Source organism: Pinus tabuliformis, chromosome 1_2, assembly GCF_031772625.1.
Source record: "Pinus tabuliformis cultivar Carrire ecotype Pingquan chromosome 1_2, CPIR1, whole genome shotgun sequence".
Classification (NCBI taxonomy): Eukaryota; Viridiplantae; Streptophyta; class Pinopsida; order Pinales; family Pinaceae; genus Pinus; species Pinus tabuliformis.
This window is the reverse complement of record NC_142298.1, coordinates 392910560-392931045: the sequence shown is the minus strand read 5'-3', so window position 1 is coordinate 392931045 and position 20486 is coordinate 392910560. Positions and strand designations below refer to the sequence as shown.

Sequence of the window (20486 nt, the reverse complement as noted above, 5' to 3'; positions counted from 1 at the left end):
TTTTTTAGTTTGTTTCAAATTTCATTGTCTCTTCAAGTTCATAACTTCATACTTTGCTTCAACTTTCAAATTTCATTTTTTTCTTATGTTTATTTAAAATTTTATTTGTAATTTTGTTGTAGATGCATGGTGGAGAATGTATGCTGCCAAGGTACCCCTTCTGCAAAAGCTTGCCATTCGAATCCTCAGCCAAACATGCAGCTCTTCAGGATGCGAACACAACTGGAGTGTATTTGAAAAAATAAACAACAAGAAGCGCAACAATTTAAACTTAAAACTTAAAATATTGTAAATTTCCAAATAATTTTTTGAATTCATTAAACAATAATTTTTTTATAATTATTATTTCATGATCTTTGTACAGCTTGGAGTCCCAACGACTTAATGACATGGTCTACGTCTACTATAATCTTCGATTGTGGGTGAGGCAACTTGAAAGGACACCTAATATGGAGGCCATCTCATTGGATGGGATTGACACCACTGCTGCATGGAGAGTTGAGGCCGAGAGGCCTCTCATGGAATCTGTCGATGATTGGTTAGAGCAGGAGGTAGTGGAGGGGGAGGAAGAGGAGGAGGAGGAGACACCACTTACTCGGGCTACCCCTGCCACCAGTAGAGGATTTGGTCTACCTCCTATAGCTCCTAGTTCTTTAGCTTCTAGAACACAACAGAGTCCACTGCCAACTCCACCGGCGTCTACATCTAAAGGGAAAGGGAAAGCTATTGCATTTTCTCGCAAGAGGGGCAGAGGAAATCAGTAGTATTAGACTTTAGTTATTTGGTTCATTTCATTGTATATGAAATTATGACTCATGATATGAGATACATTATTATATTTTTTGTTGATATTTTGAGGCTAAGTTGGGACTCAGGAGTCAGGACTTACTATTCAGGACATGATTCACTGTTATGTGTGATGTAGCACTAGAAATGATATTACACATCTTAAATATTAGTTCTTTTATCATATTTATGTGTCAATGTATTTATTTTATGTTGTAGATGCTTTAGATATTAAAAAAATTGAAAAAAACGAATATTTTTGTATTTTACGATTTTTTCCCGATTTTTACGATTTTTTTCCAATTTTTTCCCCTCGCCGATAATATCCCAATAATGATTACTGCAACATTGGGTTGAGGGGTATATTGGTGCACAAGCAGTATAGTCTTCAAATCTTAGTTTCATCTCTAATGTTGCTCCGTTGCCAGTAGGCCTGGACAGTACCCCAGCGGAGTCACATAGGTACACAAGCATGGCTCCGCTTCCAGCGAGCCTCGTCAGTACCCCGGTGGAGTTGCTTACATCACCTTTCTCCGCAGGAAGCCTTTCTCTTCTTTCGCCTCATTCATTTTTAATTTTTTCAAACTTTTTTCGTTTTTTCGTTTTTCATCTTCATAATTGTGCATAGCACTTATTCATTTCAGAGGCAGCAGAGGGATCCCGACTTATTGAGAGCAGAAGAGGTTGTTCCTGCAAAGAAGTAGTTTATTATACCTCTGACATGCCTGTTGATTTGGGGTAGCATCGGATGTGCTCTAGCCATGAAATTTAGTGGAGAGGTTGTGGCACATGAGATCTCCAATACCCATAAATGGTTTGAGTAGATTCTAAACAGATCAGGAGATATTAAAATAATTAATATTTTTAATGGAGTCCCTAAGTCTAAACGTAGAGAAAATAAAATATTAATGTGTATTAATATGAATCTGTGTTAGAATGGTCCAAAAGACATGGATCAAGTCAGATCTAATCTTAGTGATTGATTAGGGACTTAATCTCGGCCGTTGATGTGTCAATAGGAAAAGTATAAGAGGAGGCTTGAGGGTCACTTGGAGAATACACCCGAGTGATCAATCATTCTATTCTCTAGAGCGGGGTTTGCTAAGAGAGATATAATTACTAATCGGGAGATGCAGCTGAGGGGCACTTGAGTACAGAGAGACAGAGAGGCAGATATAGTGCCGGGAGGGCAGCGCAGTAGCCAAGGAGAGTGACGTAGAGCTAGCCAGGGCTCACGCAGAGGTAGCCAGGAGCTGCGTAGAGCCTCAGAGAGGCTAGTGTTGCTGATGCAGAGGGCCAGAGAGCTGACGCAGGGCCTCCTAGGGCTGACGCAGACCCATCCGGGGTGACGCAGGGCCAACGTGAGGCAGAGAGGGGCTGACGCAGTCTAGAGAGAGATTGAAGTTGGGGTTTCTGGGGAAAATTTGTGCTGAGTAGCTGGCGAAAGGATTATCCGAGGTTTCAACCAGAAGATTTGTCAGAAACAGAGAGGTATTACTGCCAAGGAAATTCTCTGTGGGGTAGGCCAGTTTCGACACCCAGATTGTACTCTAATATTGCTTAATAAGAAAACTCTCAGATAGTTGCACCAGTTTTCCCACATTGGGGTTTTCCGGGGACATTAGTCCAAAAATAATGGTGTCATATGGTGTGTTTGTTTCTGTTTCTTTTAGTTGCTGATTTTTAATATGTTGAGCATGCACTAGTGTTTATTTTCAGTATTTACATTGTAAATAACTTGTTAAGGAAAATAACAAGTAGGTAGGAATAAATCAGATAAAGTGTATGGAGGGTTTCTAACTAAGTAAACTTAGAAACTTCAACATGGTATTAGAGCATGATTGCAGATCACAGGAGGACTAAAGGACATCAGCCGAGCGGAGCAATAGCAACAGAAAAACAGTTGTCCCGAGGTGACAGAAGCTATTTCTAGCAAAGCAGCAACAAGGAAGCGTGTCACAGTGCCTGTGTCATCAAGGGTGAGCCGGGAAGAGGCAATGCAGAGGCTAAGGAGGGCAAAAGAAACCTCACGTAGAGCCACGTAGTAGCTGGGAGGGCTGACGCAGTTGCCTTAGGAGGCCGAGTTATTGGTGTCGGGATTGCGCAGAGCTTAAGAGCTCTCATCTTCAGGTTGTTGGGGTATAGAAGGTTGCGGGAATATTGCAGAGTGGAGCTGGCGAGGTACTGTAGTCATAACAGTACCTGGCAGAGCAAGGCCAAAGGAGTTGCGACCGAGGGTTTCTAGCTGAGGAACCCAGATCAGTGGTGCGGTCGCACAAGACGGTTAGAGTAGGGGGCATCTCGACAGCAGCAGAAGGATTTCCAGGAGGGAAATCAAGACTCAAAGGAAGTCTAGAAGAGAACTTCCAGATGGGAAGTAAAGACTCAGAGGAGTCGAACAGAGAACTTCCAGGAGGGAAGTAGAGGAGCATCATGGCACTACACGGAGTAAAAGACCAGGATAGACAGGACGGAGCATCGAACTTCACAGTCTAGAAGGCCAGAATCTTATCTGTACTTGACAAGAATCGTGTCAAGAACTTCGCCTTGAAGGTAATAGCTGTCCCAATCGACTCCAATGATAATGACAGGTACAAGGAGGCGATGGCGAGGGCCAAGACCATTATCCTTGATGGGGTCAAGGATCATGTAGTACCACACATAGCCGAGAAGGAAACGGCATTTGAGATGTGGGAGGCTCTCAAGAAGCTGTACCAGCATACTTCTGTGCAGAGAAGAATTCTTCTTGAGAATCAGTTGAGGTCATATCAGATGAAGAAGGGAGAACTGATTGACACCTTCCTCGGAGAACTGAATGAGATCCGAGATCAGTTACCTGCTATAGGGGCGACACTGGATCAGGAGCTGATGGTGAGGACAACCTTGAATGTTGTCTCAAAAGACTGGGAAGTATTTGTCCAGAGTATACTGGGTAGAGGGACACTTCCACCTTGGGACAAGATGTGGGCAACTCTTCGCCAAGAAGAGATTAGACGACAATCGAAGATGGGTAGCAGTAGCAAGGGGATCAAAGTCAAGCAGGAGGAGGAAGACGTGGCCCTAGCATCTGAGGGAAAGCAGGAAAAGTGGAAGAAGAAGGATCTCTCCAAGATCAAGTGCTTCCACTGTGGGGAGCTAGGTCATTATGCAACCCAGTGTCCAAGGAAGAGGAGTAAGGGAGACTCTTTCGAGACTAAGGCAGCGGCAGCATGGGCAGAGAAGAAAGTTTTGACAGACGATGACTGTGCCGTGAGTGCACACGCACCACTTGAGCAGAAGTGGGGAGACATCGAGCTATAGTCAAGAGGACTATAGGCGATGAGGGGCAGGATCCTCGAGGTACCCAGCCTCTTGGATTAGACCTTGCTACAAGAGCCTCAAAGAGGAGTAGCAAGACTGGCTGAGTCGGGTAGAGAGGGATGCAGATGAAGCGGTAGAGAGAGCTATAGTGCAAGAGTCCCAAGACAATGCGAGGCTAGCAGGCTGCAGCAATGTGAGAGGCACAAGAGTGTTGCACCAATGCAAGATGGCACAGAGAGGTGTGCAACAGTGCGAGATGCAGGGAGTTGTTGCAGCAGCGCAGAGGTCAAAGAGGGAGCACTTGTCAGCGGCAGAGGGAGCTTCAGCATTAGTGGGTGTCTCTAGACCAACAGGGAGGTCAGATTGGGAGATCAGTTACTTACTTCTCAGTAACTGAGTTGCAGTGCAGTAGTGTGCAGCACGATGCAACATGACGAGAGGAGGTGCAGTGCGAATGCAGTGCTGGGAGAAAGGACTAGAAGCAGCACGGATGCAGAGGGAGCTGTCGTACAGATGCAGCAGTGGCAGTGGCAGAACCATGGGCAGCAATACAGGATGCAGCAGTGCAGAGGATGTTGGGCAGGAAGGCCTAGCATCAACACAGGTACTGATGTCGGATGATCATTGTAATACTCAGTGAGGAGTATTGCTAGAGCACAATCCTCGCTAAGAGGGAGTGTTGATTTGGGGTAGCATCGGATATGCTTTAGCCATCAAAATTTGGTGGAGAGTTTTGGGCACATGAGGTCTCCAATACCCAAAAAGGGTTTCAGCAGATTCTAAACAGATCAGGAGATATTAAAATAATTAATATTTTTAATGGAGTCCCTAAGTCTAAACTTAGGGAAAATAAAATATTAATGTGTATTAATATGAATCTGTGTTAGAATGGTCCAAAAGACATGGATCAAGCCAGATCTAATCTTAGCCATTGATTAGGGACTTAATCTCGGCCGTTGATATGTCAACAGGAAAAGTATAAGAGGAAGCTTGAGGGTCATTTGGAGAATACACCAGAGTGATCAGTCATTCTATTCTCTAGAGCGGAGTTTGCTAAGAGAGATAGAATTAGTGATCTGGAGATGCAACTGAGGGGCATTTGAGTACAGAGAGATAGAGAGGTAGAGATAGTGATGGGAGGGCAGCACAGTAGCTGAGTGATGCAGAGCCATCCAGGGCTCACGTAGGGCCACGCAGAGGCAGCGGGGAGCTACGCAGAGCCTCAAAGAGGCCAACGTTGTTGACGCAGAGGGCCAAAGGGCTGGCGCAGACCCATCCGGGGTTACGCAGGGCCAACGTGAGGCAGAGAGGGACTGACGCAGTCTAGAGAGAGGCTGACACTGGGGTATCTGGGGCAAATTTGTGTTGAGTAGCTGTCGGAAGGATTATCTGGGGTTTCAGCCAGAAGATTTGTCAGAAACAGAGAGGTATTGCTGCCAAGGAAATTCTCTGTTGGGTAGGCCAGTTTTGGCACCCAGATTGTACTCTAATATTGCTTAATAAGAAAACCCTTCAGATCACTGCACCGGTTTTACCACATTGGGTTTTTCCGGGGACATTAGTCCAAAAATAATGGTGTCATATGGTGTGTTTGTTTCTGTTTCTTTTACTTGTTGATCTGTAATATGTTGAGCATGCACTAGTGTTTATTTTCAGTATTTACATTGTAAATAACTTGTTAAGGAAAATAACTAGTAGGTAGGAATAAATCAGATAAAGTGCATGGAGGGTTTCTAACTAAGTAAACTTCGAAACTCCAACAATGCCTGTTGAGGTTTTCCCCCTCACCTTACTCTACTTGACTGAGTTGACAAGGATTAACCCAAAAACAACCGACTAGAGTAGGTGATACTAGCGAGCACACAAGCGTTGTGTTTTCACCAAGGTTCACTTCGAACAATACGTATTTTCCATTGATGTATCATGGACTGAAGACAACAAATTCTTACATAAGAGAGCGGACAACAGATAACCAAATGTTGATAGTTGTACAAGTCCTCTCGTACTTTACCCAACTTGTTTCAAGAGTCATACATGGTTTCATGCGAAACTAACCTACGAACAAAACAAGCAAACAAACAACAAAACCAATCAGAAGTAGAATCAAAAGTGAAAGAAAAGCGAGTAAGCAAACAAGCAAGCAAGCAAACAAACCAACAAAGCAAGTAAGCAAACAAGCATGCAAGCAAACAGACTGAAAGCAAACACTACTCCTACTCCTAAGCTAACGGTGCATGGGCCATCTCACGTGAAGTGATACTTCCAATGTAGCCACCGGCGCATTGGTTGACCCATGTTCGTGAAGGCATGGCTCGCGAAAAAGGAACCTATGCGAACCAGCGAACAAGAAAGATATAATAGTGAAGACAAACACACTCTGAGTTTACAAGCAACCACAGAACAGAGATGAGTGAAAGCGCATGACATGCACTTTATGGAGTTGTCATGGTGTTGTGCTACACTGCATGCAGATGTTGAGTGTGTGCATTCTCTTGACTATGACATGCAAGCAAACGTGAGAAAGGTAGACCACTTATGTTGTGCATGTGTGCTTGCTGTGTAAGATTCCTCCAACGCATGAGCGATGGGATCGTGTAGTTCGAGTGGAGGAAGTGAAATCTGGGTGTTTGGTTGATCTTCAATGCAAAGCAGAGAGTGATGAGGAGCCTTGAGTGTTTCAACAATTTCCTGACCAGAAGTGAAACCAACCTCAGGACAGCGAGGGCCTGACATAACCATCAGCTCGGGCTGAAGTGCCTCGACAGTCTGTGGGGTTTCGACTTCATTGACAGATAGATCATTGTAGACCAGTGTCTTAGATAGATTAACAACGATTGAATCAACATTGTGATCAGATGAAGAAGTAGAGAGATCACGACAGCTAAGATCGGAAAATTTAGGATGTTTGTCGGCATCCTCATGATTTGATGAATTGAGCAGATGGGTAGATGAGAAGCAAATATGTTCACCCTCTCTGGTTTCAGAAATGACAGATGACAGATTGGACGAATTTCCGGAGGAAGATGTGTCCTCTCCGCACTGTGATGATAGACTGACATCCGACGTGTCCTGTGAATGGTCGGAAGTAGAAACATCTGGAAATGGGTTTTCACAATGGAAATCAGCAGTGGCAGAATCACAAGGGATGTCAAGATGAAGCGGATGAGGCGCAGCTGGAAGGGATTCATCCTTCACTGTGGTTTATTCTTTAGATTCCCGCACACACTCATCATGAATGATGGCGCAGGTTGGTTGCATAACACCAACTCCGTCGACAACTTGATCCTCGTTCACAACAGGTGAGGAGTCCGGAATGGAAGAACACAAGACAATACAATCCGGAGGATCAACAAAATGCGAGGACGGAGGTCGTGCGAACGAATCCACATGACAACCAACAGGATTGCAAGCCAAATCTGCGCAGATATCAAGCGCAGGTGGGGTGGGAGGATGTGACTGTTCAACAAAGATATGTGGATGATCTCCCACATCACTCCGCGGTGGTGGAGCTGTTTGATGAGGTGAAGGCGGTCAATCACTTGTGACAGCGACTGTGCCTACTCGTGATTGCGCAGTTCCATCACCGAAGTATGAGCGGGATTCGAGTGATTTCAAGAATTGTGGATTTTTAGATATGTAAAGAAGATACTCAAATCTCCCATCGAGAAATTCCCAATCAATATCATCTTCGGGGAATCAGTATGCAAGATTACAAAAGCGTGTGTGAAACTATTCAACGGATTCATCGGGTGCTTTTCGTAATTCTAGAATTTCTTTGTTGAGTGTTTTATAGTTAAAGTGATTGAAAGCACGGTCTATCTCTGTGACCAGATGAGCAAGAGAATGAATATATTTTTCGGGCAGCGTGGCACACCAGTGCATTGGGTGCCCTCGAAGTGTGTAGATGAACAACGCGCAACTCATGTATTCTTCAAAGAATCCATGTCTTTCAAATGAGCCTACAATGCCGACCGCGTGCCTCACCAAGGCTACCTGGCCTCCACCATCATATGTTTTATGAGACAAGTTATCCAAGAGCTTTTCCAAGATAATGAAATCATTTCCATAAGAAATACACCCCGGAAGAGCAACTCGGTAGTTAGTCATGATAGATATGTAGAGATTCAAAATAGATGTGAGGACTTAGCTTGTCATCTGACCCTCCTTCTAGCGCCAAAAAGTTGACGGTGCTGGACCTACCACATGTAAGGGGATCTCCCCGGTAAGAACTCCCAATTAGACCTCAGACCGTTTGGTGTAGGAGTCTCAGCAGTGAGTCATATAGCAATGCCTTGACCGCGATTTCGCATAGAGACAAGTAAGATAACTCTATTGGTAGCAAGGGTGTGACAACTACAGTGAATCCAGGAAGGTGCATGAGAGGTTCTAACACCTGGGGGTTAAGATGAGTGCGCCCCATGGATACCTGTAGTAGTACACAGCTTGGAAGGGAACACACGAGTGAAGATGCATCACAACATGGAAGGCAAATTAGCAAGCAATCCAAAGTGATGGTTAAACCAACAACACATTTTAGAAAGATTCATACATACTTATACAGAATAGTCTATATATGCATGCGTAAGCGAAGAACTACATATCTTATTTAGAGTAAATCAGATAGCATAGAATACAATACAACATATGCATGAAACGTGTTAGCTCTTGTTATATTAAGAAGTGTAAGTTCCAGTCATACAATACATCCATGTTCAACCACTAATTCCGATAGCGGAACGTTACAGCCACAACTACCTGCTCCTCCAAAGAGATGTACTAGCTCTACGCAGTGGAGAACCAAGGCTCGTTACGATACTATCCAAGCTCTCTCCAAGATAGTCTTATCGGAAGCTTGGCTGACCAAAAGCCTTTACAATGAGTTATGAGGTTCTATTTATAGCAAAGGGTGGGGTGACCTTGACATTCCCCTTTGTGACAGTTCATCTACCCTCATGACTCTTCATCTACTTTATGACTGTTACATCCAACTATAGACACTCAAGAGTCGAATTACACTTGACATGATGTTACATTACAATGCACATGTGCTCATGTGAGACAAAATGGCTTCAGCAATCCATGAAAGACATCACTGACACTCGGTCCGTTGTGATGAGACCAACTCTTTGACATGCTTTTGATGGTGAAGGTGGTGAGCTGATAAAATAAACGTAAATAGACACACGACCAACAAATAATACACAAATAGATGTTTATAAAATCACTGTGCCATTTTATTAATCCATTGAAAAGAGTACATCAACATGAGGGCATAGTGGAACCTAAGCTTGCTAAGCAAGCAGAGCAAAACCCATAAAAAGATCTCTGACCCAACTGATGAATGGCTCTGGAAATGATGTAGATGGCTCGGTGAGAACACAGTTGCAAACCGGCTACGACAAAACTGCTCTCACCAACTCCACTGAAGCACTGTGAGATTTCTAAGTGAAATCTCCTTAAGAGTATTGGGTTTTTGTCCAACATCCACTAGCACACCTGAGGGTTTCCATCTTGGGGCTACCAATGAAGTAGAGAACCGAGTTCTCAACCTCTCATACAAGAAGTCATATCAAATCCAAAATGTCCTCCAATGGCCTCCTCCTCTTTTATAGATCTAATGGACCCCTCTAGAACCTCCTATTTTATTATTATTTAATCATGGGGCACTTTTCCCTCTTTTATTTTAATTAAAATATTATTTTTAATGCGGGAAAAGGGTAAATTGGCCACCATGTATGATCATGTCATTGAAACTCACATCTAACCATCCCATCATGTAGATATTCTCGTTTTGGTTCCAATAATCTATTACACTAAGGTGTTATGTCAAGTATTCTTCCTAGAATGCCACCTTAAGCATAATTAATTGAGTCAGCCCAATAATAACTCAATTTTTTTAAAGTTGTCGGAATGTGCCAGAACAAAAGGTAAACTATGTGGATGATGGAATATAGCAAGCGAATGCCATCGAACCTCATAAAAACTCCTCAAAACCCCTCCAAAATCCCATGGGCCCACTGATGACACCAACCTGCACCTGTGACCTATCTACCCCCAACTCTGAAAGTCCATCCTAACCATGTCATAAGGAATACCAGAAAAATGAACATTACAATGGGGCACCTTTTGATAATTTGACATTTACACATTGTTGCTCAAGTTGTTCAACTGAGTCACAAGTGTTGTTTAGCACTAGAGGTTTCGAAGGGGAAATCTCACCTTCTTCTTCAGTGGGCCATGAGTGCCACCCTAGGGAGGTAATCTATTGCTACTTGGGTGAGGAGATTTGCGCAGTTTGGAGCCCATTTCAATTGGTTTCCTTTAGCCAATTTGTACTCCAGGGAGGATGCAGTAGGGAAATCATATCACTCTTTTCAGCTGACTTCCGGTGGTGTTTCTTCGGGATAAATTTAGTGAAGGTACTCCAGGGGAAGACTAAGCCTCGTGGAGAATTTGGAGGCTAGAGATTGTTTCTTTTGGACAAGACATATTTCCCTTTTCAGGGTTTGCGTAGGGAGGGGACGCTGGACAAATTTGTGTGGTGTCAGGCTCAGCTCTTGAGTGTCATAATTTGTGGTAGAACCCTCTCCTACTACAGGGGAAATTTTCTAAAACACTTCCTTAGCAGATTGAGGAGGAATAAGGAGGATTTCAACAAATTTCATCACTGGGGAACGCAGTCTTTGTTCAGGAGGGCGTAGTGCCAAAATAGGACAATTTTGGAAGGTCAAAATTAGCCAAATCCCTTCTAGGGTTTTTGTGGGTTTGTTCAGAGGAGCCCGGGGTTAAATTTGCAAAATTTTCCAGTTAGTATCCAGGCCAAAAATCTTCATTTTATTGAGAAGTGCATTTTATTATTCAACCAGTGATTGCACCATTTTGTGGGTTTTCCAGGTGGTTGGTTTGGGGAAGATTTCTTCCTGGGTTTGTTTGAGCACATTGTGGAGAGGCACCAACTACAATTCTAGGAGGTTCTGAGTGCAATGTGGAAGATATCACCATTTTCTTCTAGCAGCAGGAGCAAGAATTTACTGGGTCTGCCCGGAGCTTAGTTGGGCTGATATTTGAGCACTTGGGCAATGTTTTCTCCACCTGGGGCCTTGCTTGCTGCTTGTAGCAAGCCCAGGTTCCTATTTCACTCACTATATTGTACTTATTCAGCTCAAATTTTAATATAAAGACCCAGTTTTGGTGCCAATATATGTGTATCTGCTATTTATGTATGTTTTCCATTTTTGGGTATTGTTCATGAGCATGTCTTTCTGTTATTCACTGTTAATTTCCTATTAGGAATATTACACACGATAATTAATTAAATTAGATATTGAGTTATTAAATTTCTGTTATTATATTAGTATTGTTGTCTAAACCCTTTAATTGTAATTGTACCTTTTTTCTCCAATATATATATATATTAATGCAACCTAGTTTTATAATCATCTTATCTTGTACACTTTTGTTTTATCTCATGTCTCATTCTTAAATGTCTTTATCAAGGTGTAAAGTTAATTCTCTTTATTTTCAGACTATCTTGGTGTTTGTTATCTCACATATATATATATTTTTTTTTCTGAAATATATGATTGAATTAAATATATGCAGCTTTGGAGAAGCTGTTGAAAGATGTTGCAGGAAAGTATTCTGTAGGAGATAAACTTACATTGGTAAGATTCTTCACACCCCTCCCCCCCACATTTATTAGACAAGTTTAATAAGCTACAAGTTGAAGATCAAGGAATTAATGTAAACATAACTTATTGTGAAGCGTGTGAGAACATTATTAGGTATAACTAATGATGAGAAACAAGTTTGTAAGCTATAAAGAAATATGTCAATCTTGTTTTATTTAGTAAATAGTACCTTTGGTATAATCATGATAACATACTAAATTTACAATTTAATGTGAAATACAATGCAAATTTGATGAAGTAGCACTAATTGTTATTTTTTTCTTCTTTATATATCCTGTGTATTGTTTTTAATTTATTTTTAAGGTTGCAGTGTAGCTGGGCGAAAAACACCCTAGGCGATCACTTAGGGCTATCATATAAGAGTGTGCATGTAACCTGGTAATGGATAATCAATCTGTTTTTGGCCCTGTTGCCTCAAAATCTAATATGTATTGTGAGGGTGATTCACAAGATAAGAGCTAGATCAAGGGACAACAATATGAGGTGTGGCCCATTGTCACCACAACCACTACTTGCTACTCTTTTGTAGACTTGCACCACCAGGAGGGATTCCCTTTAGATAGGTCACCTAAGGATATATCAATTTCAAGGATCAAGGTGACAAGAAAGGCTTATAGATGACAATCCTTTATAAGAACAAGGCTCAACAAGTGTAATAGGGTAATTCACATCCTCTAACAAGGCCTATTTAGGGCACACTGATCTATAGGTTGAGAGATTTCAAGCTAAATGGATTAACCTAGAGTCAAGAGGCCAAGCAAAGGCTTCCAAACAATGAATGTTAACAATCAATGAACAAGAAACCTTCAACAAGCCACAAGTTGAAGCCTAGGGAAAACTAGGGCTTTTCTAGGTCAAGATCTACTAAGGGCAAAATAATTTAGCGTAGAAATGGATGGATTGGCCACTAAAGGGGGTTATTTTGAGGCAACCAACACTCCTTTCAATGTTGAATCCTTCTGCAAACCAACAACTGTGAAAATTTAGAAACCTGAATCCCTACTACAAAAACTGATTAAATTTCTCCTACTTGTTAATTTCTAAATCAAGTTATTTACAGTGTTTCACAGGAAACATCGAAATAAAATCTACTGCAGCCTTTACAACATAAAATAATGCGGAAACAAAATACTGCACAAGAAAGAAATAAACGCACACGTACACCGTTATTTTTGGATAATCGTCCCTAGAAAAACCCGATGTGGGAAAACCAGTGCAACAGCTGAGGGTTTTATTATTAAGCAGTAGTTTTCTGAGTACAAATCATTGGATGCCCAAACTGGCTATCTGATACAGAGAATAAACTGGCAAAGAGGTAGTGAGAAAATATCTCACATTGTCACTAGAGATCTGACACTGATCTGAGCTTTGGATGAGCTACCCTACGCTATCTCTACGCACTCTATGTGGGCTCACGCAGTCACTGTGTCACCTCCTCCTTCTGATCTTATACCAACTAGAAACTTGACCCTCTAGCCCTCTGGACTCACACCCTAGCTTCTGGCACTAGATCTCAACTACTCCTCAGCAAAATTGCGGACTCCCTCTGAAGCATTGCACTACCTCTGTGTGGCACTGCGCTACCTCTCTGGACCTCTTGATGCCTTCTCTGCGTTGCACTCATTGGGACTGGAAAAATCCCCTTTGGTCTACTATCCTTGCCCCTCACTTCAAGAAGATCACTCGATCTCTCTCCAGCAACTCAGCACTGCTTCTCTTGAGAATTCGATCTCTAGATCTCACCATCTCGGTGTTTCCTCCAAGTGCCCATCAAGCTCCTTATAATTTCTCGTTAGAGCACCAACGACCAAGATTAGAACATAATCAAAGGCTAAGATTAACTGGGAGTTGATCCTCATCTTTATCTAGAATATTCGCACCAAATTTAATTAATACCGTTTAATTAATAACATTTCCTAAGTTTAGACTTAGGAATACATTAAAAATGATTAATTATTTTAATTATACCATCTCTATGTGGAATTTTCCCAAATGATTTCTGGTTTTTGGAGAATATATGTATTCTAGCCTCTCCACAAAGTTTTGTGGCTAGAACACATCCGATGCTACAAAAATCAACACTCCCTCTTAGCGAGGAATGTGTTCTAGCATTGTAACTATTGGAATTTCTAAGTCTATCCGTTAGAAATTCTTCCTGTACTATATGATTTATTTCTTCCTACTTGTTCAGTTATTTAACAAGTTATTTACCATGTAAATACTAAAAATAAATACAAGTACAGTATCAACACATACAGATCATCAACTGAAGGTAAACAAGCACACAAGTGACATAGTTGTTTTTGGACTAATATCCCCGGAAAAACCCAATGCGGGAAAACCGATGCAGCTATTCAGAGGGTTTTATTATTATGCAGTTTTCATAATACAACCTGGGTGTCAGAAATGGCTTACCCAACAGAGAATGCCCTCGGCAGTAGTACCTCTCAGTCGGAGACGAATATTCCGGCTAAATCACTGGATGAACGATCCCACAACAACAATGCATCTATTGTTGCTCTTCGTCACCCTGATAAGGATTGCGTCACCCTATCCAGCTCGCCAGCTCCAATCTGTCCCATGAAAATCTCCCGGCGCTGCCTCTAGGGCCTGTGTCAGCCTCCCTGGCCCAGCGTCAGCCTATCTGGCCCAGCGTCAGCCTCTCGGGGCTCTGCGTCAGCCTCTGGAGCCTCTGTGTCTCACACGCTGGCCCTCTCTAGCTCTGCGTAGCTACTGGCTGCCTCTGCGTGGCCTCTAGATGGCTCTACATCAACCTCTCCCAGCTTCTGCGCTGATCCTCTCGATACTAACTCTGCCTCTTTGCTATGTATTCATTGCCCTTCAGTTGCAACTCAGACCACTTCACGCAATTTCCTCAGCAAACCCTACCCCAGAAAATCGAATTCTTGATCTCTCTCATGTGTCCTCCAACTAACCCTCAAGCCTCCTCTTATACTTTTCTCGTTGGTCCATCAACAATTGAGCTTAAATCTCTAATCAACGGCTAAGATTAGAGTTGGCTTGATCCATGACTTTTGGAACATTCTAACCCAATTTTATATTAATTCAAATTAATATTTTATTTTTCCTAAGTTCAGACTTAGGAACTCCATTAAAAATATTAATTATTTTAATATCTCCCAAACCAGTTAGAATCTGCCCAAACGCTTTCTGGGCCTTGGAGATCTCATGTGCTTTAGCCTCTCCACCAAGTTTCGTGGCTAGAGCACATCTGATGCTACCCCAAATCAACACTCCCTCTTAGCGAGGATTGTGCTCTAGTACTACTCCATACTGAGTATCACACTGATCATCCGGCACCGGTACCTATGTTGATGCTAGGCCTGTTTCCCAACAACCTCTACACTACTGCATGTACTATTGCCCATGGCCCTGCCACTGCCACTGCTGCATCTGTACGACAACTCCCTTTGCATCTATTCTGCTGCACATGGTGCTGCCACTGCCACTGTTGCATCTGCACTGCATCCCCTTCTCCTCATGCTGCACCGTGTTGCCCATACCACTGCCACTGCTAATTGTTGCACTGCAACCCAGTTACTGAAAAGGAAGTAACTGATCCACCCAACTCTGACATTTCTTTCAGGTTAGAAACACTCCCGATGTTGAAGCTCCCTTTGTCGCTGACAAGTGCTCCCTCTACTGACCTCTGCGCTGCAGCAACAACTCCATGCATCTCGCACTGCTACCTCACGTTGTCCTGGGACTCCTGCACTATAGCACTCTCTGTCGCTCCATTTGCATCCATCTCTACCGACATCCGCCAGTCCTGCTACTCCTCTTTAGGGCTCCCGTAGCAAGGTATAGTCCAAGAGGTTAGGTACCTCGAGGATCCTACCCCTCATCACCTGTAGTCCATCTGACTCCAGTTCGATGTCACCCCACCTCTTTTCTCGAGGTGCATGAGCACTCATGGCACAGTCATCATCAGTCTCCACTTCCTTCTTCGCCTTAGTCGACGCTGCCTTGGTCTTAGAAGCCTCTCCCTTGCTCTTCTTCCTAGGACACTGGTTTGCATAGTAACCTAGTTCCCCACAATGGAAGCACTTGACCTTGGAGAGGTCCTTCTTCTTTCTTTTCTCCTGCTTTCCCGTAGATGCGAGAGCCGCATCTTCTTCTTCCTCCTTCTTGATGCTGACCCCTTTTCCGCTACTCCCCACCTTGGATACCTGTCTGATCTCTTCTTGACGAAGAGCTGCCCACAGTTCCTCCCAATCTGGAAGGTTCGTCCTGCATAGTATGCTCTGGAAAAATACCTCCCAATCCTCTGATACTGCGTTCAATGCAGTCCTCACCATCAATTCCTGATCCAGCATGGCCCTTATGGAAGTTAGCTGATCACGGATCTCCTATAATCCACCAAGGAAGACATCTATCTGTTCTCCCTTCTACATCTAATATGACCGCAGTTGATTTTCAAGTAACATCCTCCTCTGCACGGAAGTATGCTGGTATAATTTCTTCAGGGCCTCTCACATCTCACTTGTCGTGTCCTTCTCGGCAATATGCGACACCACATGATCCTTGACCCCATCAAGGATGATGCACTTTTCCCTAGCCATTGCCTCTTCGTACTTCTCATTTTCAACTGGGTCAACTGGGATCACTATCGATTTCAAGGCGAAGTGTTTGATGCGATACCTGTCTAGAATGGACAAGACCCTGGCCTTCCAAACTACGAAGTTGGAAGCTCCGTCTAGTCTATCCTAATCTCTCAGCCCATTCACTGCTATCTTACTGCTCTTCTTTCGACTCCTCCGAGTCTCTCAACTTCCCGTCTAGAAGTTCTTGGTTCGACTCCCTCTGAGTCTCGATTTCCTCTCTAGAAACCCTCCTCCTTGGTCTTTCTATGTCTATTCATTAGAAATTCTTCCTGTACTATATGATTTATTTCTTCCTACTTGTTCAATTACTTAAGAAGTTATTTACCATGTAAATACTGAAAATAAATACAAGTACAGTATCAACACATACAGATCCTCAACTGAAGGTAAACAAGCACACAAGTGACACAGTTGTTTTTGGACTAATGTCCTCGGAAAAACCCAATGCGGGAAAAACAATGCAACTATTCAAGGGTTTTATTATTATGCAGTTTTTAGAATACAACCTGGGTGCCAGAAATGTCTCACCCAATAGAGAATTCCCTCGGCAGTAGACCTCTCAGTCGAAGACAAATATTCTGGCTAAATCATCGGATGAACGATCCCATAGCAACAATGCAGCTTCTGTTGCTCTGCGTCACTCTGATAGGGACTGCGTCACCCTATCCAGCTCTCCAGCTCCAATCTGTCCCACGAAAATCTCCCAGCGCTGCCTCTAGGGCCTGCGTCAGCCTCTCTGGCCTAGTGTCAGCCTATCTAGCCCAGCGTCAGCCTCTCGGGGCTCTGCGTCAGCCTCTGGAGCCTCTGCATCTCACACGCTGGCCCTCTCTAGCTTTGCATAGCTCCTGGTTGCCTCTGCGTGGCCTCTAGCTGCCTCTGCGTGGCCTCTGCTGCCTCTGCGTGGCCTCTAGCTAGCTCTGCGTCAACCTCTCCCGGCTTCTGCACTGACCCTCCAAGTACTAACTCTTCCTCTCTACTATGTATTCACTGCCCCTTAGCTGCAACTCAGATGACTTCACTCAATTTCCTCAACAAACCCTGCCCCAGAAAATCGAGTTCTTGATCTGTCTCATGTGTCCTCCAACTGACCCTCAATCCTCCTCTTATACTTTTCTTGTTGGTCCATCAACGGTTGAGATTAAATCTCTAATCAATGGCTAAGATTAGATTTGGCTTGATCCATGACTTTTGGACCATTCTAACCCAGTTTTATATTAATTCACATTAATATTTTATTTTTCCTAAGTTTATACTTAGGAACTCTATTAAAAATATTAATTATTTTAATATCTCCCAAACCGGTTAGAAACTACCCAAACCCTTTCTAGGTCTTGGAGATCTCATGTGCTTTAGCCTCTCCACCAAGTTTCGTGGCTAGAGCACATCTGATGCTACCCCAAATCAATAGTAATCCACTGAAGCAACACCCTATCTATGTAACACCTCCTGTTATGTTGTTGGTGTCTATATCTACTGCCCACCAACTACTGTGCAGCTCCCATTTCTCCATCCATGTTGCTGTTGGCCTACCTGAACTGCTACCAACACTGCATCTGCACTGCAACCCTCTCCAATTGTTATTGCTGCAACTACAACAACTGCAATGGAAAAGCATCCAAACTATTGAACCAACTGCAGTGAGTATGATGCATCTATCACCCTAGTCCTGACTACTACTAGACTCTGCGCGGTCACTAAAGCCTTTGCGCTGCTTCTGACTCTATTCTTGCCAACTGCACTGCTGCCAACTTTGCACTGCACTTCCTAGTATTTGACCACTACTAGCTATTGTATCTGTCACTCTGGGACCTGACTGCACCCACTGCCACTGGTCCATCCTGCTACTGTGTGCTATGGGCTCCCGTAGCAAGGTATTGATTCATGAGGTGGACCTCCTCAAGAATCTTTACAAAACCAAATCCCCCAACTCACCCCTGGAGGTAACTCGATGATCATGGAAAACTCTTCCTCCAATCTGGAGGACAGCCTATCGATCTCAACGGATGCAACCTGTTGATCCTACTTCCCAGCCTTGTCCTTCTTTCTGAGAAGAAATTGAGAGTTGTAGTGGCCAAGCCCACCACAACTGAAGCACTTGATCTTGGAAATGTCCTTCTTCCTATTGCGCTGCTCTTGTTGCCCCTGTTATGTGAGGACCTCATTCTCCTCTTCCTTTACTTGCTTCGTCCCACTGCTGCTGCTGCTACCACTAATGGTTCTCTTCACCAAATCTTGCCTCATCTCATCCTGCTGCAGATCAGCCCACATACGATCCCAATCTGGTAGTTTTTCTTTGCCCAGGATACTTTGGACGAAAACTTGCCATTCTTAGAAAACACTATTCAGCGCTAATTGCACCAACTCTGTAGGCTAGGGCGCTGACCCTACTGAAGACAGTTGGTACCAGACATCCTAAAGCCTAGTAAGGAAGGGGTCTATACGCTCCCCTTTCTGCTTCCTTGTGCATCTCAACTTCTCTTCAAGATACATTTTTCGTTTCTCAAAAGACCCTTCGTACAACGTAGCTAGTGCTTCCCACATCTATCGGGCAGTATCTTTCCCAGCTATGTGAGATACCACGTGATCTCGAACCCCATTGAGAATCAACCTCTTAGCTTTCGCCATCTCCTTCTTGTATTTCTTAAGCGGATCTACATCGATGGGTACAGCTACCACACTATTGATATAAGTTTTGAGATCATGTTCATCTAGAAGGCAGGAAATTCTAGCCTTCCAGATCACATAGTTGGAGGCTCCTTCCAACTGATCTTGATCTCCCAACTCAGCTGATGCCATCTCTTAGAAAATGTTGAATTCCTCCTCTTCTCCTCTGCGCAGTTGTTGCCCAGTTATTCACATCCCTTCTAGAGTGAGAAATTCTACACACAACTAATGTTGCCCTGCTAGGAAAATTTGAACTTCTTGTCTAGAAGTCCCCTGAGGAAAGAATTCCCTCAGTGTGTGCTCTTCCTTCCTCCTGATGCTATTTGCACTAGCAAACTGCTGCAAAATCTACGTCCCAGCTGAAGATATGCTAAGAAATATTGCTGCTCCCTTCTGCCTCTGGTAAGCTTTGATCTGAAAAATGTAATTTCTCTGTTGACTCACTCAGAGAAATAGAATTTTCCTCAACACACGATCCTCTTGGCCCAAGGACTGCGCTGCCTCTCGGGTTTCGAATTGTTGCCTACGCAGAAATTCGAACCTCCTTCTCCTCTCTTGCTACTGACCTCTCCGGCTTATGATCTGTGCTCTATTAACATGTGAAAATTTGGAAACCCGAATCCCTATTGTAGAAACTGATTAAATTTCTCCTACTTGTTAATTTTTTAATCAAGTTATTTACAATGTTACACAGTAAACATCGAAATAAAATCTACTGCAGCCTTCACAACATAGAATACTGCGGAAAAAAATACTGCATAGGAAAGAAATAAACACACACATACACCTTTATTTTGGGACAATCGTCCTCGAAAAACCCAATGTGGGAAAACCGGTGCAGCAACCGAGGGTTTTATTATTAAGCAATAGTTTTCTGAGTACAAATCGTTGGATGCCCAAACTATCTATCTGATATAGAGAATAAACTGGCAAAGCAGTAGTGAGAAAATATCTCACACTATCACTGGAGATCCAATACTACTCTAGGCTCTGGATGAGCTGCCCTATGCTATCTCTGCGGAGTTTCTACATGGGCTCATGCAGTCACTGCGTCATAGCTCAAGGGACTGCATCACCCCCTCCTTTTGATCTTCTTCCGAATGGAAACTTGATCCTCTAGCCCTCCGGACTCACACCCTGGCTTCTAGCACTGGATCTCGACTACTCAGCAAAATTGCGGACTCCCTTTGAAGCATTGTGTTGCCTCTTTGGACCTCTCGATGCCTTCTTTGCCTTGCACTCATCAGGACTGGAAAAATCCCCTCCGGTCTACTATCCCTACCCCTCACTGCAAGAAGATCACTCGATCTCTCTCCGGCAACTCAGCGCTGCTTCTCTTGAGAATTCAATCTCTAGATCTCAATATCTCAATGTTTCCTCCAGGTGCCCATCAAGCTCCTTCTTATAATCTCTCCTTGGA

General features: G+C 43.4%; 1 protein-coding gene across 1 annotated transcript in view; it reads left to right on the top strand.

Moving 5' to 3' along the window:
• The window catches only part of LOC149206019 (glutathione S-transferase zeta class-like), a 301939-nt gene that overhangs the window by 218406 nt on the left and 63047 nt on the right, over positions 1–20486 (top strand). Inside the window, exon 9 of the mRNA XM_089395259.1 lies at positions 11689–11750. Within this exon, the coding sequence (XP_089251385.1) occupies positions 11689–11750 (62 nt within the window). The remainder of the gene's footprint in view (positions 1–11688; positions 11751–20486) is intronic.